At 41.8% G+C, this 23,897-nt stretch overlaps 1 protein-coding gene across 1 annotated transcript in view; it reads right to left on the bottom strand.

The window, feature by feature from the left end:
- The window catches only part of igsf3 (immunoglobulin superfamily, member 3), a 106,764-nt gene that overhangs the window by 4,133 nt on the left and 78,734 nt on the right, over window positions 1-23,897 (bottom strand). Inside the window, exons 7-8 of the mRNA XM_088644671.1 lie at window positions 2,474-2,881; window positions 425-847 (exon numbers count right to left, since the gene is read on the bottom strand). Of these exons, the coding sequence (XP_088500797.1) occupies window positions 425-847; window positions 2,474-2,881 (831 nt within the window). The remainder of the gene's footprint in view (window positions 1-424; window positions 848-2,473; window positions 2,882-23,897) is intronic.

Raw genomic sequence — 23,897 nt, 5'->3', positions numbered from 1 at the left:
GTCATTGTCCTCACAAGTTTTCAGTAAACCAAATGCCATCATAGAAATCTCTGGCCACATCAGTATTCCAGTAATCACAGAGACCAGCCTATTTTCAGCTATTTTCAACAAGGTTTTATAATGAGAATGACAAACAGGACAATAAGGCAAACCCTTAAGGACAGCACAGAAGACAACAAAGTATTTCTTGAGCACTCCTGGCTATGCAACCACTGTCCGGATTTAAACAACGCACTCAGTGAAAGACTAAAACATGGCTCTTCTACTTCAACATGATTTATACTAGAGTTCTTGAATCGGAAGCCCTCAGGGGCTCATTCTTCCTCGCATTTTGTTCTGAGAGACAGAAACGCGGCAGGGCCGCTCCCTGCAGACCCCGTCTCACAGCCGCGGGGTCCGGCTTGCTGGGCAGCGACCAGCTCACCTCGCTCAAGCACGTCGACCAGGGTCGCGCCGGAGTTGTTGGTGGCCAGGCGGTACCAGGCGTTCCTGGGGTTGAGCAGCCACTCCTCCACGTGGCAGTAGTAGCTGCCCGAGTCGGCCAGGCCGGCGCGCTGCACCGTCAGGCTGTACAGCTCCGCGGAGGGCCGCTCGAACTGCAGCCGGGAGCCGGGCCCGGAGCCCTCGGAGGGGCTGCAGTTGCCGTTGCCGAAGACGGCGTCGTGGCCGATGGAGAAGATGCACTCGGGCCCCTCGCCGGCGCCGGCCTTCGCCCGGAGGACGTACCAGGAGACGGAGAAGCGGGAGTCCTTGCTGGACTGGGAGGGGATGCTGCAGCCCAGGCGGAAGGCCTCCGTCTCCACCACGGTCAGGTTGGACTCGGACTCCTCCACCTGCAGCCGGATGTCTGGGGGCACAGAGGAGAAAGTGGAAACACCAGCCTGAACCGAGTTTCGGCAGCCAAATTCCCACACAACATGGCGCCTGTTTTTACCCACCTGAATGGCTTTGAATAAATGAAAACGTGAAGAAAGCACATCTTTACAATCATTATAATGGGAACTATTGGAAAATAGGATCTGGAGATTGCTTTCCACCTTAATATCTATTTCTAACCAATGTGCAATTTCACTTCCTTTGTACACAGATTGCCAATCTTGAACACACTGTACCTTTGCACCTCCGCATTTGCTCATGGGAGTTAAAAATCCTACTGAAATATACAAAAATGGATTATGAAGGGTCTGAAAAAGTATTTAAAATACATTTGTGTCTCTAAAACTTAATATACCCCTTTTTTTTCAAAGACAAATATGGCCCTTTTTATTTTTTACACTCATGAGCAATAAATGAAGTAGGGGAAACTGATAAATATGCATATATAGAATGAGATATTTTGTGTTAAGCTTCTTGATATAATTAGCTTTCTTGAATTAAATGAGGCTTCAGAAGCAGCCGGTTGTCAACTACAGTACTTATTAAAACCAAATAATTTCTTCCACATAACTCAGAGCAAAAGAAATATAATTCCTCGCTTCACATCTATGGTACTGTGTCTGTTATCTCGCAATGTTTTAGCAAATCTCCTCACTGCATGTTAATTAAACTGAATTAGAACATGTAACATAATTGCATAACAGACTGCTACAAAGGCCATTTCAGATTTTCCAAAAACGAAAAGATCAATTTCTACATCTGCAAAAAAAATTAACGAACCTCTGAATCTGTGAACTGGAGAAGCCCAAACACAACATACAGCACCAGTTCTCAGCCCAGAGGAGAGATGTGTTAGAAACATGATAAGGACAACAGGTCAGGTCCTGTTCTGTTATTCATGTGATTCCCTGTTTTGCCCATGTAGCAGGAATGAGATAATTCTATGAACGGTACTGCACAGAGGAACCTGTATTCCCAACAGGCTGGTGCAGAGACAGGCAGCGCAGATTCAGACACAAATTAAATGCTGTAAAAGACCAGCAACATAAAGGCAACATTTTGGAAGCTATACAGTATTACAACATTTTGTTGTCACAGAGTCCATGTATCTTTCACTAACAGTTAAAGGTTAAAGCAGTACTAGTTAGAGCAGCCAAAATACTCTCCAAAATGGTTTAGAGAAATACTGTTTTTTTAGAGCTATGGAAGTGGGAATTACTTTTAAATTTCTTTTTATTATTTTGGCAGACACTGCTCCCTCTGAACACAGCTCGTTCCAGTTCTGGATCCAGGGCTGTAATCATGACTCCACTCTGAGGCCAACTTTATATGCGTGATCATGCACTTCTAAACCCTGCCCGCAAACAGTGTTTTAGGCCTGTAGATGTTGTGAATTGTAGTTGTTACTGGTGCAGAAACCAATTCCATTTCATCTTGACCCTTTTCTCAATAACAAAACTCACGTCACGGTCTCAGAGGTCTGCAGAATCGATTTGTGCCCCGAGATACTAATTCAGTTCTCCAGGAGCTTCTCCGGCTCTTTTATTAAACCAAGGCCGCGTGGTTCTCTGCCTCGCCTGAACCTGCAGACTCCTACCTGGCTGCTTCACCAGCACCTCAGTGAACCCCGACGTCTCCTCGGCGAGCTGGTACCAGACGTTGTTGGGGTCCAGCTGCCACTCGTGCACGCGGCAGTAGTAGGTGCCGCTGTCGCTCAGCTCGGCCTGGTGCAGCGTGAGGCTGTAGAGCTGGGGCGAGAGGCGCTCCGACTGCACGCGGCTCTTCAGCCGCTCCTCCTCCGCGTACGTGCCGTACTCGAACGCCGAGTTGTGGTTGATCTTGAGCAGGAGCTCGGCGTCCGGCTCGCCCGCCTTCCTGGCGTACCACAGCACGGTGTACTGAGACTCGGGGCTCGTCCGCGCGGTGATGGAGCAGTTCAGGCGGACGCGGCTGTCCTCCAGGAGCTCCAGGTTCTGGTCCAGCTTGCTGACGCGCAGTTTGCTCACTGCCGAACAAAAGACACGGACACATCGATCAGCTCAGCATAGTCTGAAAAGACACCTGGCTGGCTGGCCCAGGACCTCTGAGGGCAGGGCACTCCACACACATTAAAATACAAGGAAGGACCGACCCTGCCTGTCCGTTTACGAGTCTGTGGGATCACGGTACCCAGTGAGCAGGACAGTAAATTGAAACCTGCAACCAGCAACCTGTCTGGTCTACTTTTCAGACTGGAAAAAAAAATCAAATCTCATGAAAATAAGTTATTATATTTTCCGGATGCAAAAAAATCCAATTTTCCAGCTGCTCTGACACTGGCTGCACTAATCCCAGCGGGACGGCGGCTCTGGTTCCACTGATGGCTCACGCTCGACCACAGCACAGCCCGCAGACAGGAGCGCGACAGAGCTGCGTTTTCACACCGTGGGGCTGAGGGAGGAAGCTTATTTTAAAAAAGAACCCTCAGGCAGGCACGTGCATCATCACACTCCAGGATAACTTTCTTTGTGAAAGAGGCAGTGCAGAGTGACTGAAGCTGACAGCACACTGTGACACTGAATCAATCGAAATGAAAATAGAAAGAAACAATGGTAAAATAAACCGCATAGAAGACTTCATTTCAAAAATCCAAACAAAACAGGTTATAATGTGCATAGCAACCCTCTCAGCCTGTATGTCCTTCAGAAACGTATTTCGAAGCTTCAGCAATTTTGAAATGGAAAGGCTTGGTTGCTCTGCCTTGGAACAGTAACCAGTACAACACATCTTTAGATATCTGTCTGCTGCAGAGAGTGACAGGAGCTGAGCCCAGACGCAAGTTTGTGAAAAGGCCCTGTGTATCTTCTCTACTCTTCTTCAAGGATAATTATTTTAAGTTTCAACTTTCTAGTTCTTCATCGTTTCTTTTGGGTCAGAGATAGTTATTCTGGTCCCTGAGACAGAGCATCAGAATTACACCCAGTTCCATTCAACTAATATCTCTTAAATAATTTGTCTTAAAAAACACAGCACTACAGAGGTATTTTACATACTGGTTCAATGTTTTCCCATCAGAAAACAAAAACGTGGCCTCACAAACCTACTTTATTTCCTATGGGTGATAGTGTTATTCTGTGGAAAAATCCCAAAAGACAGGATCTGTCTTCCATTTAACAAATCTCTGTACAATCTTCAAAGGTCAAAATAATCGATCACAACTCCACCACTCTGTAAATACTGCGAAAGTAAAAAAAAATGAAAAACTGCACAGAAAAAACAATAGGTATGCAGGATGGTTAAAAGGTGCAGTTTTATAAAGCACCATGCTTGTGCTATGTTACCATAAACTGGTAACAAAGACTAAAAAAGAAGCAAAGAATTTCTAAATGATTGACACGATCAGACTAACACACAAGTCTCGTGACACAAATGAGAGGAAGGAGTGGTACCGTGTGTGGAAGACTGTAAGAGTGGCAGGCGAGGCTCGGGGAACATTCACACCTGAACACTCACCAGTGCTAATCAAAGGCCCAGCTTGCTTCTCGCCTTCACTGATGGAACTCTATGTGCAACATCGATACACAGAAAAGAAAATGTTGACTCTACTGAGCTTTAGCTAATTTCAAGAGTCCATTCTCTCACAGCCAGGAGGAGTCCTGATTTGTTTCCTCAGCATGAAACCGCAAACTCAGAGTAGTAAAATGTAGTAAAACAATAACCAAGCTGGTGTTCTTTCACAGCAGTTTCTGTTCCAGTCAACATACAGCCCTTACTTGCCAGGAGCAACCAATCCAAACCCTTTCATACAATGAATTCACTAGACCAATGTGAGAACAGACACACTCTATTTCACTAACCCATTACTCGACAGGAGGGAACGTTTACCTGAAGGCGAGGGTGAGCTGATAAACAGTCTCGCTTTGGCGCCCTCTTGTGGTCGCCCTGTTGACATTGCAGTCCTCCTGGGGGGGGGGGGGGGGTAATCTCCCATATTTCTAATGTTACAAAATTATTTACCCCACAGGGATACCCGTTTGACACTACAATAAATAACTACTGTGTGAAAAACAAGGATAACCGCCAAAAACATTCAATCTCTTTGCAGAGGAAAAGGCCCCAGTGCTACAGCAGTATTTATAAGGAGGCCTGTCCAGAAACACTGTGCTGAGGTCAATGAGTGGGCCCTGCATCATGCCAGTGATCATCATAATGTTCACTGACGCATTTATTCACATGTTCAGTTTTCTTCTGTCTCCTTAAGCCTATGCATTTCAAACTGGATGCCATTCTGTCATCGCAAGGGAAAGACATGAAATAACAGAGAACTGAGGAATGGAAATCTTGTCTGCCAAACTCCGAATTAAGCAGTTTTTTGCCACGGAGTGACACGCTCCCTGGTGATGCCTGAAGTCAAAAGCTTCTGGTTAGAAATTGCTTGTTCATTTTCATTAGCACCCTATTCCCATAGGAACAGCAAAATGCTCTGTCACCTTGGATACAACAGCAATTATATACAGTACGTCTGAGATAAAAATAATCAGGGAGACACAACTCTTTTCTACATAATCCCATTAATGTCTCTGTGCAAAGAATACAAACACACACAACAAAGCTGCACAAAGAGATTTAGGAGCTGCTTTTGTTGGGCACTAATTACATTTGATCATAACTATTGACCTAAGTGGGGACGTCTCTAGAGAGAAACTGGTTTGCACGTACACCTATTGTGAGTGAAGCGCATTCTTTTCCTGGGTGACCTTTCGAATCAACAGGGGTGAAAAGGCTTTTCAAACCGTCACAAAAAAAAAAAATGTTCTGGATCCTGTCAGAAAATTGGCCTCCAGGGTTGAAGGATTAAAAAGAAGAACACACAGATAAAAATTAACCTTGAAGATTCTGGCATTTTTCATGTCGGTGAGGTTTCCAAGGTTACTCAATTTTCTCAGCTAACAGCGATATTTGCACCTGCGTATTTGGCTCTGCATGCCTGCAAGTCTGTAAAAAGACCAAATGACAAATACAGGAGATTCCTCCATGGTAAGAAGAGAAGCAATGAAATAAGACCAATTAAACTGCCATGCAGATTTCCAAACCTCTGAGTGCTTGCTGCTAAAAAAAGAAACAAATTAAGCTACACTTTCCAGAGCAAAAGCTGCAATCACATGTTCTCCAGTTAAGTGGATTTGAAAATGGATCATTTTTTAATACAAACGAATGGGTGTTTTAATACTAAACAAGACATTTCTAATTAATAAGTAGTTTGGTTAAAGTACAATCTCTCTTTATGAAATACAGCTCATTTATTTTTGCACAGAGCAGTTAATTGCTGTGTAATCTGTACTATTGAGATAAAGCTTTGCTCTATTATTTTTATAGATTTGTGCAAGTATGCATATACTGTACATTCAGATACATTAATATGCACTCAGATACCAGTTTTGTGATTTGTGGGTCTAAGCCAAGGAAATGTTATTGATTATCTATGTGTATCATTAAAAATCAAGCTCAAAAGTGCTGTCTTGGCCTTTGAAAACAAAACATAATTTTCAGATTAGATTGTTCTTTCTAATAAGTCCTAAATTTGACAGCATGACAGACAAAACACCAATTTGTGTCTGGTTTGAAGAAATAATGCTATAGCATGGCTAATTCCTATATTTTTTCAATTATCTTCTCTAACAGGTTGTTAAAAGATTACAATGAACTGAATTCCTTTGAACTGACTGGTAAATGTGTTCCACCCACTTCACTGTGTTACTACAGACCAATGCTAACCACAAAATGACAAACCGATGAGTTTCTATTTGGTAAAAATTACTTTATTCTTTGCCTTTCCCACCCCCTGCTTGGATCAACAAACGCCTGCTATAAATCACCACTATAACTCACGAGCAGGCTCAGCCCCCTGTTTCCTGATCCACAGAGAACCTGCGCACCTGGGAAGCTGATGCAGCCTGGGAGGACTGAGCCTAATCCACCCAGCACTGGGTCCAGGTCAACTGGTATAACTTTCAGGTGATTAATATAACACAAATTATAATATTAATTCTTTACACTTATACAGCACTTTTCTGACACTCCACTGAAAGTGATTTACAGGTAATGGGGATCCCCTCCACAACCACCAGTGTGTACCCCCACCTGGATGATGCGACGGCAGCCATAGTGCGCCAGAACGCTCACCAGATATCAGCTATCAGTGGGGAGGAGAGCAGAGTGATGAAGCCAGTTCAGAGAGGGGGGTTATTAGGAGGCCAGGACTGGTTAGGGCCATTGGGAAATCTGGACAGGACACCGGGGTTACACCCCTACTCTTTTCGAGAAAAGCCCTGGGATTTTTAATGACTACAGAGAGTCAGGACCTCGGTTTTACGTCTCATTCGAGAGACGGCGTCTTTTTACAGTACAGTGTCCCTGTCTCTAAGATAAGATAAGGTAAGATAAGATAAGCTTTACTGGGGCATTAGGACCCACACAAGCCGCAGGGTGAGCACCCCCTGCTGGCCCCACTAACACCTCTTCCAGCAGCAACCTTAGTTTTTCATAGGAGTCTCCCACCCAGGTACTGGCCAGGCTCACGCCTGCTGGGCTCCAGTGGGCTGCCAGCTGGGAGCTGCAGGCTGGTGTGGCTGTGAAGAGAAGCTCAACAGGTTTTCCTGTCTATGCTCCTGGGAGAGCAGATGCCAGATGTCTTGTCTGTGAATCATGAAGACCAGACTTGTGCTAAAGGAGCAATTTATAATCTGAGAAAATTTTATTTTAAGCAAGATGTTCAGGAATTGCTGTACATTTAAGACATGTTCTCCATAGTCACAGGAGATCAATCCTGCTCAGTAAAAAAAACTCAATTTACAAATTAGCTTCCAGAAAGACACAGTGCCAATGGCTGTGAAAGAAATTAAACTATTCTTTAGAAGATAATCATTTTGTTTATGAACAGAGTTCTCAATTTGTGTGTTCTTAATTAGACCTCTCGTTATCCAATTTGTAAAACTCCTGAAAACAATTCATTAAAAGAATGAATTAAGATCATAGTGGCACAATGAAGACTCAAGGTATGCATTGCATAATACACATTGCATTAATCTCTGCAAAATGTTTTTGTTTACAGGTGTGCTTAGAAATGCTAAAAACGCAGCCCTGAAAAAGAATTCTGAAAGGCTGAGGAAGACAAGTGCAGAGATATATGGATTTCTGCAGTGTCAGGAGGCTGGAAATCACTCCTGTGAACAGGCTGTGCAGAACAGCAAGCCTCCATTAAGAAAATCATTTATAAGCTATAGGTATAAATGTGCTTGTTACTAAAGAAAAAAATGCAATATTATTTATACCATAAAATATTAAAGCTGTTGGTAATAAAATAGTGCAGCCTTTGGAGAGCTGTCAGTCAACAGAACATGAAGAAGCAAGTGACACATATAAACATAATAGAGGAAGATATTAGCATACAGTATGTCAAGCATTTTTATTACCATGCAGGTTAAAGGGACCAACATGAAACATGCAACATTCATCTCACAGTAACTTGCCCACTGCACACAGTACCTCAGCACCTCTTTCAAACTTTTGACTGGCCAATACATCTTTCTTTTTTCTAAATTGCTTGATACTGACAATTTCACAAATCTAATAGTGTTTTCAATGTGATTCACCTAAATAGTTGCTCCTCTCACAACCTTTTATTCACGAGTAGAAGTTCTGTCCTTGCAGTATCTAGAAGATGGAAATACAAACAAAAATGCCCGTGGCTCTTTCTTGTTTCTATATTAACTTTAGTAGCTAATACGCAGAGTTTACTTTTTTTCCAAACCTTTAAAGGATAAACCTAAAATTTTGATAGAGATTAGTAATCCTATTAGCTATAGTACAGTGTATAAACAAGTCCTCTTTCTCCTTAGAAAAGAGACAGAGCTCTACACAGGCACTGGACTCCAATGAATCATACACAAGTGAGATGACTCTCCATGCTCAGAGGGCGAAGTGCCCACACACAGCTCTTTATTTTATGATAATCGGAATTTGCCAAGTGATAATTTCTTTTTACAAGCCTATTCAGGTGAGTCAGTTCAATGAATCAAAAGCAGTAACTCAAAGGCAGTCTTTGGTCCTCACAAAGAAAGTGAAGACAGAAGATGAGAGCCAGCTATCTACAAGAGAATGTCTGAATGAAACAGCTTCTCTAATGAGTCTGACCACTACACTCGTAAAATACCAAACTCATCGGCTGTGTGCTTACTACAAACACGATGTAAAACATGGAAAAACCAATCTAAAATAAAGTGCTGCCAAGGCTGTAATATTTATAATCCTTGAAAGATACTTTACCTGACATAACACAGACTTAAAAAAAAAACAATTACACTCTAACAAGTATTTAAGAGTATATAACTCCTTTTCTGCTCTGTGCTATGTGTATGCCACAGTATTAATATGCTGACCTTCACAATGAATCAAATGCAGAGCTAAACATGGCAGTGTCAGCTTTATTGTGCTTAGGATAATACAATAATTATTTTAATTATTAATAATTATTAAGAGTATAAATGTCATTCCTCTTTAAATATAGTCTCTCTGTCAAACTATGGCTACAATCGGATAAAAAACACACATGACAAGGTGCTCTAAATTTGTATTCTGTTCTAGATTTGTGGGGTAAATAATGATCCACAGCCAGAAGAACAAACCCGGGCTGGCTAGAGAAGTCTTTGTGAGAAGATGTAGCTTTTAGAAAATGTAACCCTTATAGCCATTCTAGGGGCTTTCAGAATATAATATCTATGCTAATGAACTGAATTCATCTTTGATTCATTTGTGTCAGTGGAAGAATCACATCTTAGTTCAATAATATAATTAAGTCTGGTAATTACCTCTATCTGTTCACAGAGCAGGCACTGCCAGGGCCTAATTAGTCCTCCAGCTGCAGGGAGACTAAACGGACAGACAACTTTCTGCCTGCCTTAAAACTGTGAAAGCGAACTCTTCTGTAAGGGACACTTTAGCAGATCAGCTGAAGAGAGGACAGAAAATGGGAACAGAAATAATAGTTTTCAAAGCTGAGACACTGAGTTACACATACATGATAAAATATGCTAAAGAGCTGGCAAGTGTGTGGAGGACTGAGCACTGGTGGGTGGCACTCTGCAGAGCTGACCTGGGCTCCATCATCAATGGTGATTAACCACACAATTGTTAAATAATCAGACCCCACAGAAAACCAACTCACAGCTGTTCAGCACCGTCTTGACTTTGATCGCATATTGCATACTTTTTTTATACGATTTATCATGAGTGCAAGGTTTTTAGAGTTGAACCGGGCGTGCTGCCTAATTTAGGATAAATCCAGTTCTTTTTGCCAGTGCTGGGCCACTGCAGGGATGTGCAAGTGTCCGTTTGGACTACTTTACTGTGTAAACACCTGTGTATCAGGATCTCTTTTTCTTCGCTGTGTGATGTCTGATCTTGAAATCCTCCCTTTCTGAGCCTCAAACTGCAATCAGGTTTCACATAGTGAGCGTATACCCAAATCACACCTTGTACACTTCCTGTTTCCATTGCATTCAATAGTTTTTGTGAACCATTGCATCAATGCACAAATTGTTGCATGACTTTTTAAAACATAATTTGTTAATGCAATTCACTTGTTCTAACAGCAACCATCCATTCGGTTTCTAGCTGCTTCATCCAATTCAGGGTCATGAAGGGAAGTGGTCTCTACCCTGGCAAGCAACTGGCACAAGGCAGGACACTCCCTGGACGGGACACCAGTTCATTGCAGGGCGGCCACGAGGACACGCAAACACACGTGTGCACTCTCATGTCAGGGCCCAGTTTTACCAGAAGTACGTCTTTGGACTGTGGAAGGAAACCCACGCGAACATGGGGAGAACATGCAAACTCCACGCAGACAGCACCCCAGGAACTGACCCCAGGGCCCCAACACCGCGAATCAGCAATGCTGACCACCACCCACTGTGCCGCCCCTGACAGCAACCAATTAGGATTATTTCCTTCCAAGCACTTAGAACGACACCAGTGCTTAGAGGCTAAATGCTAAAGCACCTGTATGGACATGAGTGCCAAACCACTTGGTATCTCCATCCTCTTTCACATTCATGAAGATGCTTAAAACAAACCTGCATTATAAAATCAAGGTTTCTAACAGCACAGTTCCCCTGAGACTGTGTACAGATGAGTGAATTACAGTATGTGAAGTAACTATTGCATGCTTGCCTGGAATCCATCGCAGACTTACTAAATTAAGATGGGACATCTGAATGGACAACACAGGCTCTGATTGATCTAAGAGACAGAATGAAAGTGCTGACAGCAATACTTCAGTAACAGTAGCACGCTGTGTATGAAGGAGTATCTGAGTCGCAGATGCTCTGAACAGGGATAATATCTCTTTATTAGTCTTCCATGGCAAATTGACTCATGGTTCATTATTTGTGTTAATTTATTTTGTGAAAGTTGGAGTATTTTAGCTAATGGGATTAAACTCCAAAATCTGCATTAGCTTTGGGGGTTTTGAATATATTTACGATCTATCTGCAGAGCCTAAAATTGAGACTTTGTCACTTTGTAAAAGCTTGCAAATCATTCTTCAAAGGGTACTTGGCACAAGAACACAAAAAGCATTGTAACCCAGACACTGTCCAATGCGTATTATTTAACAACTTCTTTAATGATAATTAAAAGAAAAGTTAGGGTCATGAAATATTGGTCAGTATTTAAATGAAACAAAAAAGAAAACTTAACTCTCAGTTATTAAATTGTACTTTTCAAAATGTTTATATTCATTTTAGTTTATATTTGTAGAAATTATCTTGCAGTAACACATGCGTATACACATATGGAAGCCAAAGAATCATGACAAGTTATATTTATTTACTTTAGTTGTTGCAGTTATATTAAGGCAAAGGTAGTGAATCAACCTCTTAACCTATAAGAACTACAAGATTAAAAAAAAAACATTTTTACAAATTGCATTATGGTGTAGTTTATGAGAATCGCATTGAAAAATGGTAGTATTTCAATGCTGTTTTGTTGATTTATGTTGTTTTTATTAATTTATCTGCAAATAAATCCAATCCTTTAGCTATAAAGCTATTTCTGTTATAGGTAATGCTGCAAGGAGAGATGAAGTAAGGCAATACGCTTGTTTTTTATAGTCCAAGCTCGTCTATCTTATCTTATAGAGAGACAAACTACAGCTACGTAATACAGATAAATTCTGAACAGCTTGAAACAGCATTGGTAAATACAATATTTAAAATTCTTCTCATCTCTGCAATAGTGAATCTCTTTGCTCAGAGTTCAACAACTGCTGCATTACTTTTCCTAGAAAACATCTCTCACATTTCGATGGGGAGGGGGCTCTGATGAGAGGGGATCAATGATTAATTCCACTCTTCCTGGAGATAGGCTTCCTGAGAAAAGGTCTGTGCATCAGCTATGGACAAGCTAGAAGCCCAAGCTATCAATTATGATAAGGAATTAAAGTAATCGCAATGTCATTAAACACACTGCCCTTCTTCGCTACCCAGGCTTGCTAGCGTTGCAAGGTCTGAAGCTCCAAGTGCTGTAAGTGCTGTTACAATCCAGTCGATTGTTCAAAAGGACATCTGCACTGACATTAAAATAAATAAAGCACTCACTTGGTAATGGAAAGTTAAACTAATTAAAACATAATATACAAATTATTTGTAGTTTATCAGATTCCATTAAAACTTTCCTTTGCCTTATATACAGACTTTCTTCTTGTGTGCCTTTGACTTCACACAGCATTTCTGTTGTTTGACTTACAGGGGTAATTACTGCCTTTCCACTCGCCTTAAATTACTCATTTGTCAGCCGGGGAAGGAGTTAGTGTTCAATTTCATTACGCACTTGCCCAGCTCAATAAAGAAAGGGTCTGAGAAGACAGCTTAATATCATACAGCGCCGTCAGGAATCCTGCCTGCCACACTGAAGTCTCCCCACGTATGACAATGGGTAAAGATAACAGAAATATTATAGTCTGAACAGGTTCAAGCGAGCAGACGGGCTGAAAAGCAGGAAGAAAGAAGAAAAGGCACAACACTTAGGTTGTTAGGCTGTAGGAGCACACCTTAAGAAGGTTGTGTCATCCCTGATCTGACTCCTTTCATTGTCTGTCTGTTGGATACAGATCGTAGCCGGCGTGTCTAAACACATTTTCTTCCCTGAGCTCAACAACGGTACACATGAAGACATGACAACGACAGGGGGACACAGATCTAGCAGCTGGTCATGGTGATTTGCAGCAGGAAACAGCTTCTCGGGTTTCAAAGCAGAGAAACCAATAAAGGAATATGCAGCTCTCACTTGAACATATTGCATTTCCAAACTTTCATTAATCTCAGAGGTGGCAGAGCCATTAAACTACGCACCAATCTAGTGCTTATTACTGCAGATATTAAATTGTCTCCAGGAGATAGGATGGCAAAATCTCCCAGTGAGGTCTAGGGAATTGTACCGTGTTTGTAGTTATTACATTTGTAAAAAAACGCCAGAAAAAATCAAAAACAAGCGCATAGGAAAATAAAGACATGAGGTAGCAGCCGCTGCTAGACAAAATACTGTCTGCCTTGTCATAAACATCAATTACAAATAAGCTACATGACAGAACTGTGTTTAATAATGTTAACCCTTTCCATTGAGAGTACTTTTCAAGCTATTTTAGCATTACCAATCAGAAAAACTAACCCAACCGATTCAGGCCTCTTGTTAAACACTATTTTAGTGTTTTTGAAACACGCAAAAATGAAAAGTTTCAGAATGGGGCAATACTATACTTATTACAGGTGCAAACAGTTAGATTACATTTTTTTGCACATGAAGAAATACTCCCACAAAATCAAAATGACAGTTATTAATATTAAGTGGAAGGGGAAATATGGAATTGCTTCAAATCAGAAAAATACAAGAACTGTTCTTTCTCACCGTTGAGATGGCAAGCTTACATAGTTATTATATAATTATATCTATTTATATCATTATATCCTCCATATCATGTCATTACTGCTGAAGGAACAGATCTACAGTACGCACAGTTGTTTGAAAGCTTAAAACCCATAGCTTTCTGGCATGAGAAGGATTTAAGCCCACTTTATAGATGCAGTACACTACGCCTCCCATCTCTGAACCAGGAAGAATGTGTGGGATTTGAGATGCTGTGTTGCTTTCTCTTGACAATCGTGAAAGAAGCTGGTTTCTAAGTGGTGTGTAAACTCTGTCAAAGCCTACCTGATGAAATTTGTGGATTCAAGAAACTTTTCAAAATTAAAAAAAAATCTGGCAACCTAGAAACCTCTGGAAATCTAAATTTTCGGAGCTTTACTTTTTTGCTCCTTTTCAAACTCTCAGTCATGTTGACTACCCCATCCCATAGAAACAATTCAAGATTTAAAAAATATATATTTACAATTACTTGGCCAGAACAGATATTTAAAAATTTTACAAAGCATAACACCCCAACTAAAAAGGTTTACAAAAGAATCCTTGTCTTCTCACATGGGAAGAAATCAAAACCAATAATTTCTTAGACATTTCTGATAATCCAAAAAATGTACAACCTTTTATAAACAAGTTTTCATCAATTTTTTAATTTCTGTAATTTTTAAGTGTAAGCTTACATATACTGTATACGTCTCTGAGGTCTTTTCGCCCTGATAGAAGTACAGCACCAGTGGGTGGATTCTACTTGGATTCAGCTTTTGGCTCTGTGCCTAAAAAGCCACTGGGACTGTTGTTCTACCCAAACAAGCAGCCGCACAATTTCCTCGCAGTCGTTGTGCTTAAAAACTAAAACATCATAAACTAAAGATTTTTAGCTACTAGCAGTAATGTCACAACCTTGTGTTTAAATTCCTTTCCTCATATCCTTCCTGAAAGTTCTAAACGGTTGGGACAATAATATTGGGAGGGGGTGTGTGTGCGTGGGCGTGCGTGTGTGAGAGGGAGGAATGAGTGACAGATCTGGATCAAATACAGCAGCTACTAACTACCAAACAAGTTAGGTGGGTCAAACTCACTAAATGATGTCAGACACTTCTCAACAAAAGTACTTAAATTCTCCAATCCCAGTCAAAAACCCATCATCAGTAATGCTTTTTTTTAGTTCCATCCCACAACACCCAATTAGACACGAGCCTTGAACTCTGCCAACGCTTAAGAGGCTGACGAAAGCCATCCAACGGATAAAGAGGCACAATCCCACAGGAGGTGATGGAATTCCTTCTGAAAGTGTTAAGCTCGTAGGGCAGGAACTAACACTATGGGAGCTAATCTCGGATCGCTTCAAGGATTTTCAAGAAAGGGAATGCGCCCCGCTGCAATGTATGGGGAACCAGAGTTTTACAAAATGTTCTCATTTTGCTTGTTTTAGGCTGTGAGGTAGCGGGAGGTGGCGTTGAGAGAAAGCAAGAGCTGAGTTTGTGAGTGAGCAGAACTAGTGGAATGGAGGAAGGGTGAACTGGGCTCCCCAGTGCCAGGTGATTAATGGGTGTGTGAGCAGAGCAGCCTGGAAGCAGGAGGACTGTGCAGTCTTCCCTGAGAGGGAAACCATGGAGAAGAACCAGAATTCCAGAGGGGATCCGGAAGAACAGGACAGACCATGTAACATGAGAGACTGGGGCAGGGGCAAGCTGGCAGCGCGGACACGAACACCAGGTGCTGTGGAGTGTGTGCCAGCTGTGTCATGTGGGCCTATGACGTGTGAAGGCCGATCTTTTTAACTTGATTCAAAATGTCCACCTCTGCTTTTAATTTGCCATCAGCCCACTCTATACTGTAGGTTCTCCAGTCAGTTCATACAAAGCAATTTCGGCAAAGTTTTTTTTTTAATGCTACCTCTCATTCAAGATGCACACACTCCATGCCTATCCATCCACTCTCAAAAAGTTTATCCAGAACAGGGTCACAGGGAGCCAGAGCCTCACAGCACGCACGGGACTGCATACTCTCTGGATGGGACGGGACGCCAGTCCAGAACAGAGCACAACACACACATGCATGCATGCACGGGGACACGCACACCAGGGGCCATTTTCCCAGACGCCAATTAATCCAGCAGCATGTCTTTGGACTGTGGGATGAAACTGGAGCACCTGGAGGAAACATACAAACTCCAGCCCACGCAGAGAACGCCCCAGGACCTGAAACCAGGGCCCCGGTGCTGTGAGGCAGCAATGTGTCACTGTGTCGCCGGCTGCCACTCCAATGTAGGGATATTAATTGCTTTCAGAAAATAGTTTTCCCCTGTCTAAAAATTACAGCTTTGACAAAGAGCCCTTTCTCAGTGATAAGCACAAATTCCCCATTGTGAAACAGGCTTGTTGCTGGGAGAATATCAATGGTTTAACTGTGCTACGGAAGAGAATATTGATAAAAACGATCAATCACCCCAGAGGAAGTGGCAGGCATCTCTGGGATTAAAGAAAATGATCAGGATGTAGAGAAAAATGTTGGAGAAACTCAGAGCTGTAATTAGCGACAAGGGCAAAGTACTTACATGGTTCATCATGTTTCATGAGGAATAAAGCAACAGCAAAATGAGAAAACTAGCAAGAGAGGCGAGGCTCGTTAAAATAAATGAGTTTCAAGTCTGAAGTCTCTAGTCCACAGTTTAAAAGGATTTCAACTGTGTTGTGAAAATGGGGTCAACCATCTGTGTGCTGTGATAAAAAGTTTTGTTTTAGCATGCTATAACACAGTAGATGTGCATGTAAAATGAGCAACTTGGTCATTTTAAAGATATTTCTATGTGAGAAAAAGAAAGAAAATGTAAATTTTCAAATTCCTTGTATTTCTCTAGTAATCAAAGTGCTTTACAAAAGGGAAGGACCCACTACAGGAACAATCACAGGGACAGGCGACAGCTATTGTGCGTCAACAGCCCTACTGAACAGAAGCAGTACCTGCTTCACCAGCTGAATCAAGGAGGGACATTAGGTGGGTCAGAGCATCTGAGCCCAGAGTGTAGTTCAGTTTGGACCCTGGGGTTCCACCAGAGAGTCTTTAATTAAACTGTACAAGTATTGTATGCAGTTTAATGTCTCACTTAAACTATAGTGTTTTTCTGGGGACTCCCCTCCACCACCACCATTGTGCAGCCCCACCTGGATGATGTGACAGCAGCCATAGTGTACCAGTACACTGACCACACATCAGCTATCAGTGGGGAGGAGAGCAGAGTAATGAAGCCAATTCATAGGGGATTATTAGGAGGCCATGATTGGTAAGGGTCAATGGGAAATTTGTCCAGGACACCGGGGTAACACCCCTACTCTCTTTGAGAAACGCTTTTGGATTTCTAATGACCACAGAGGGTCAGGACCTCAGTTTTATGTCTCATCTGAAGGACGGTGCCTGTTTACAGTATAGTGTCCCCGTCACTATACTGGGGTATTAGGACCCACATGGTCCGTAGGGTGAGCACCCCCTGCTGGCCCCACTAACACCTCTTCCAGCAGCAACCTTAGATTTTCCCAGGAGGTCTCCCATCCAGGTACTGACCAGGCTCACATCTGCTGACCTTCAGTGGGTTGCCAGTTGTAAGTTGCAGAGTGATATGGCTGCATATCATATATCTTGTTACTATGACCAGGCCCATCTTTGTTTGGCTGCTGAGAGCTCTCTTGAGGCTATAGGGTTGGTGCAATAGATATTGGCAAATCCTGAAATAATGAATTAAACAAAGAAAATCTTCATGCCTATATTAATATAGAGCTGTGCTCTTCAGATCAATTGCTGACACATACTACCAGGCGTAGGGGTCCAAGCAAGCTGCAATCGTGAGTTGAAATAGTTCATGCAATGCACAGTTGATCAGCACACGCACCACTCAGTTAAACCACTCAGTTTAAGTGGATTACAGCAGGAGGATACCAGATCTTCAAGAGAGACTGAATCGATTAACGCCACTTGCCACCTGCTCTGTATCACCATCTCTAAATGAACAACAAACTTGAATCAGTGTCATGGCTATGTACCATCGGGAATGACACTGGTCAGCTGTTCAGGCTATTGAGTTAAGCCCACCTCATTCTGTGATTGTTTTCTCTACACTTGGTTTTGAACAGAAACTTATCAAATTGCTTATGAACAAACTAATAACTAACACACAGTCAGACTTGCCTGGAAAATTCTGCTGCTAACTTTAGCTCAAGGATTTTTCTGAAATTAATGCAAATGATGATCGAGTAACCAGGTGAAAATGTAATATCACAAACAACCTCTGAACAGCCAAGAAGCAAAGAATCCAATAACAGCTAATGGATGGGCAATTCACAAGCTTGCAGACTCGGCAGCAAGCTCTGTGCTTGATAACGGGAAGATGGTTTAGAAGAGGAGACTGAGCAACACTATTTCAAAACTATTTCAACAGCATCTATCCATCCATTTCGTAACCAGTTCAACCAGTCCATCGCAGGGCACAAAGACACGCACAGTCACACCACAAACCAATTAACCTACTAACATGGCTTTTGACCCTGGGAGAAAACTGGAAGAAACGCACTTGAACATGGGAAGAACAGAAATACTCCCTTCAGCACTCCGGGAATCGAACCCAGGGCACTCAGGGCTCCAGCAATACTGACCACGGTGCCACCATGCCAGCCTATCTGAACAGCAACCTATTGCAGGACAACCACTGGCACAGCTGGGTACCTCTGGGGTACGCTCCACGTCCAGAAGTGGCAGGGCTTGAGTGAACTTACTGTAGCAGGAACCGCCCACAAAGCGGACGTGACACAGAAAGCCTCGCAGCACGGCAGTAGCGATGCTGTCACTCCTGAAGTGATTACTCATCTGGGGGGGACTCTAATAGCTCTACCAGACACAATGGAAGAAGACCTTACAGAAACAAAATAACAATAATACTCAACAAAGGAATGGCTAATTGAATACGGCAAAACAATAAAACGATCGACAAGTATTTTGAGCTGACCATAAAATTGCAATGTTTCTGTAGTAAAGAGTTTACACTAGACAGTGCTTTCACATTCATTTTCATTTCATTTCCTAATACTGATTTGAAGCTGGAGGAATATGAGGAAACATTTATTCAGTGAAATCCACGTAGGTGTTTAAACATCAGTAGGTGTAGACATTCATTAAGTTTGCTTCAGATTTTTTACATATAATACTAAAAATTATGCATGTTTACATGATTAGTGTAATAGTGTAAAATACTATTAATAGTGTAAAATAGTGTAAAAGTCAAGATTCAGTTGTCTTCACTAGATGGTTAATCGACAGGATGAACAGCCCTACATGTCTGTCTTGCTGAGCTGATTACAATAAACACGGTCCTGACAGCCCATTCCATCTTATTCTGTCAAAGCTGACTGATGCAAAAATAGCTTTTTAGCACATTGACACCTCACTCTAGAATTATCATTCTGTTAAAAGTGAGAACTTAATATACCAGGAGGCTAGAAAAAAGAGTATACTTCATTTTTTATTAACTACTGTACAATATAAGCTGAAACATTTCAGGTGGACAAGTCTAGTACTTCTAGTCTCATGTCATTAAAGTTTTATCTATTTTTTTTATCTACAGAGAAACTTTACTTTTCTTTTAATTACTTCATATTCGCTCCCAGGGACCAGTTCATGTCTAAAATAAAGATAATTATCTGTCCTCTGGATTAGACAACAGTGAAGTTAATTCTTTATAGTGTCTCATAATCCCCCATCAGGGGCTGTGAAACACATAGCAAGCCTTAGACTACAGGATGGGTGAGTGATGTTCAAGGAGGCCTTTTCCCTCCAGGACAGAGAGAATAAGAGGAGTTTTCCCAACAGCTGTAACCTCAAAGACGTCTCTTGCTTTCTTTTTCTCCCTTTTCTTTCCCTCTCCCTGCTTCACAATATTAATTTTTTAAAGACTTTTTTGACTATACATGCATATTACATATTTACTTTTTAAACATCTAGTATCATAGTTCTAAAACAGGGTAAACGAAGTGCAGGAACAGGCAGTGACTGGTAACTGAAGTAAATGTAACTTCAAGAAAGCTTCTCACGCCTGATGAAGGCTCCACAGCCGAAACGTTGTGTTGCCTTTTTTCTCTTTTCAGCAGGAATAAACCTTTACGTGTTCCTTTGCAGCCTACGCACGCTGACGCAGCTCCCTGCTTCAAGAAAGCTCTCCCATATTACAGTACTTAGTCTGATGAGAGATAAATACAACAAATAATACTGAGGCCAGTTCTGTTTTCCCCAGAAGTACATTTTCCACAGCGTATCCGTAAAAACCATCTTGTTCGCTTAATTTCCAAACAAGCCATTAAATAAACAGGAAAACAATTGTCGCACACTGCAATGACAGAATGTTCTGTTTCCCTGCGAATGTGGAGGATTTGACGTCACGTCTTACTCCGCCCGCGACCGAAGATACGAAAAGCGAAGTGAACTGTGACGCGTTTTGCCAGTCACAGCCGAATCAAAATACTGCAAGGTAGAAGGGCAAGATTGTCCACGTCCACGTTCTCCGGACGTCTAGGTGCAAACTAATTGCATTCAGTGGGGTTCCCTCCTGACCTTCAGGGGCCGGGACAGCCTGGGGTCACCACCCCTACGCTGGCTCGGTACATGCAATCGCTCCCGGTGAGCTCCCATTCAGCAAGACAGGCGGCTGAGGGGCAGGGGCTTCACCGACCGGCGAGGGCAGAAAGACTGGAAGAGCCTCCTGTCATGGCCGGGCACAAAGGCATCACAGATGAGTCCTTACGTTCAAGCCCCAGGGGGCAGGCAGAGAGGTACCGCAAGATACGGGGAGAGATACCTTCCATACCGTGTCACACAGGTGGCTCGGAGGTGGAAGTGAGATGGTGTGGGCTGCAGTACAGTTTGGGTGGAAATCAGGGTGTTTATCGATGGCTCCTTGACCACGCGACTCAGTTAAAGGGGAACTGCAGCGCTTTTTTCATATTTCAGGGTTAGAAAGAATCGGCCTTGATGAGCGCACTTCAAACTGCAATCACAGTAAAATGTAAAACCTCCAATTTACACCACAAAATAGATGAAATTTCTAGGGATGTGCAGCGCCATGTTCTGCGATTCAGAACGAGGCAACACCAAGACTTCTGGTGACTACTGTGGCCCTATGACACTGTAAACAAGCAGGTTTTTGAATACAGCTCTTTTAATCTAAGAGAAATATTGCTCTTGATTTTTAGATGGTTTTGCAGCAACATATTACTTACTTGTTAACTCTGCATGCAGATCACGTTGGAACATGTCTGTAGTGAAATGTGTGCTGCATAACCTGTACTTGTTTGCTTGTGCATCACATTACATTAATCATTACGGAAACTAGTGAGCAGGAAGGGCCGAATCATGTCGCAATTCGTGGGAACTCAAATGCGAGTTTGCGACAGCATGGTGACATAGTCCTTATATATAATATATTAGAAGTTCACGATTTTGTGCTTAATTCAAAATTTGTAATTTTTTTTCTATAACCTCAATGAATTTAGATTGTTAACAAAATGTAATAGCCAGTTTGAGAAACTGGGACTGCAGTTCCTCTATAAGACACCGTTTGAGAGACGTATGTTTTACCTGAAGGTGCTGCAAACATGTGTCTGACTTTTTTGGCATTGCACAACTGTTGACCTGGCACGTAGACTGTTGCTCTGTGTTTCCCTGCTCTGCCTTTGCCAGCATTTGATCAGAGGGCTGGTCAGAGTCTTGACACAGTGCCACTCCCTGGATAAAGGGGAACTACGCTGCACCAAAATGCCAGGTCCATTACCCAAATCTCTGTACTTCCTAAGTTTCAGGCGGGGTGATATCACTTCTGGAACGGGCTGTTGCGCAGGAACCCAACAGAGCTCTTCTGAGAGAAATCGTGCGCATAGTCTGTACACTTGCTGAACTCTTCTTGGCGAGAAAACATGATTACCCAGAGAAAGACAGAGGGAATCAATGAGAAATAATGACAGTGCTACGTCAGGTGTTCATATTAGTAGAAGCACATTGAGGATATTGGAGATGGAGGTGTTCATGGAATAAAAATGTGCTCCTTTGGTAATAATCCCCTCTGATTTGATAGCAGTTTGAACATTAATGTGTCATATAGTATGTGCAGCAGGGTTATTTAAAATCTATGCTGCTTATTAAAACTTAAATCAACATGTATTTTATTCTAATTTGGCAAATTTGACATGATGTGTTAAATGCCCCCCAGTTTATACTGTCGTTTTTAGATTATTTACAAAATCAAGTATCCAAAATAAAAAATAAGATGTACAGATTAAGTCTTATGAAGTGAAGCCAACAGCATCCCTCTTCAGTTGAAAGATAAAAAGGTTACGTCCTGGCAGCAAGGAAATTTGAAAGGTCCATCTCCATTCTAACACTGAAGGCCATACACTAGATACAATTTATCATAACTAGAGACACTACGATACACTGCTAGCCAGATAATCTAAACACCAATAGTGTGACACAAATTCCTTTTCCATGCTTGTAAACATCAGAAAAACACACTGAGTACATTAGAAGAAGACAAAAAGATCACTAGCTTCTAATAGGTGTGTTCATAAATTTTGCAAGCAGTGTTAAATTCTTCACTCCTTTTCATATTTCAACAAATGATACACTGTACAGAGAAAGAAAACCTTTTTTATGTTAATGTACACCTTGGACCAATCTAATGAGTACACACATTTTCCTCTCCTGAATTCCCCTTCATCCACTGTGACAGAACATGATAAATATCTTGGTCTGTGGGCTCAGATGTGCTTCTCAGGCCCTCATTACTGTTACCACGGAGATTAGGCCTTTTCTTCTAAATCTCAGCCACAGAGTTAATTTGGGAAATCACTTCATAAATATTGAGCAGCTATCTCTGGTATCATTATTTAATGTATTTCAATGATATAACAGGCATGCTGGAAATTAGCCTTTATATTCTTAATTTTACCCATTTGCGAAAAGTGAGTAAGCCATAAGAGGCTTTAAAGGAATACACTGATCAGCATGTTGTTAAGTCTGCCCTTGTTACCACCTCTAAAATGTGTTTAGAGTATTTCTGCAATTGACCCAGCTGGAAATACTAATTTAGTGATATATGTACTATGTACCAATTGTATTGTTAAAAGTCAGGAATATGTCTTTTCTCAAGTATTAGATACTAAAATGAATACTAAAATGAAATAATTTAAAACAGTTGTCTTGGAAGCTGTCTACTTTTGTGTATGGGGTGGACATCGGAGTAAACATAGATGTAATCAATACATAAGACTCCAGAGTGAAAATATGATTGAAGAGGGAAAAGAATACTCTTTGCATACATAGTATTTAATTTTGAACTACATCTTGTAATTTAGCAGTTCATACAGTAAGTCAGGTCATACACCCAGGATAAGGGTGAATGTTGAGCAAATAAGAGTGAAAACTTTTAAATTTAAAACTTACTGCTAAGACATAAAGCCAGGTGTTACATTCAGATCTGCAGAAGAGTAGAACAAGGCGCTTTAGTGGGGGTACTGTTCCAACTGACGCAGGCCGTGCGCAGAAAAAACAAACTTCAGTTGAAGATTAAAGAAGGGTGTCACAGAGATCTTGAGGAGACCTTAATTGAGTTCAATGAATTTGGCTCCCGCTTTGCTGCAGACGAATCTGTGTGCGTGACAGGCTCTTGCTAAAAAAATCACTCCAGTAAAACACAAGGAAGCTCCAGGCAAATCATCTGACGAGATGAAAAGGAAGATGACTAGACGCGAGCTGACGCAGTCCTTGTGAACTTGTGCAGCGCGAGAGTCACAGGGGCTTGGGAAAACTGCAGGAAGAGGATTTCTCCCAGGAGCAGCAAATGCAATAGAAGATGGTGGATGTATAAAGCAACAGGCTACACTATTCTGTGCTAGGCTGCCTTTGAACGCAAAAGCAGCCCCATTTATTTGTTGCTGCCTCTTCTGACATCCTCTTTGTTGAACTGTACTGAAAGGTTTCTACTCTTTTTTCTGTTGTCCTTGCAGCTGTTAATTAGCGAAAACTAGAGAAGG

The sequence above is a fragment of the Lepisosteus platostomus genome, chromosome 2, assembly GCF_059453375.1.
Source record: "Lepisosteus platostomus isolate fLepPlt1 chromosome 2, fLepPlt1.hap1, whole genome shotgun sequence".
Taxonomy (NCBI): domain Eukaryota; kingdom Metazoa; phylum Chordata; class Actinopteri; order Semionotiformes; family Lepisosteidae; genus Lepisosteus; species Lepisosteus platostomus.
This window is presented reverse-complemented; position numbering and strand designations above follow the sequence as displayed.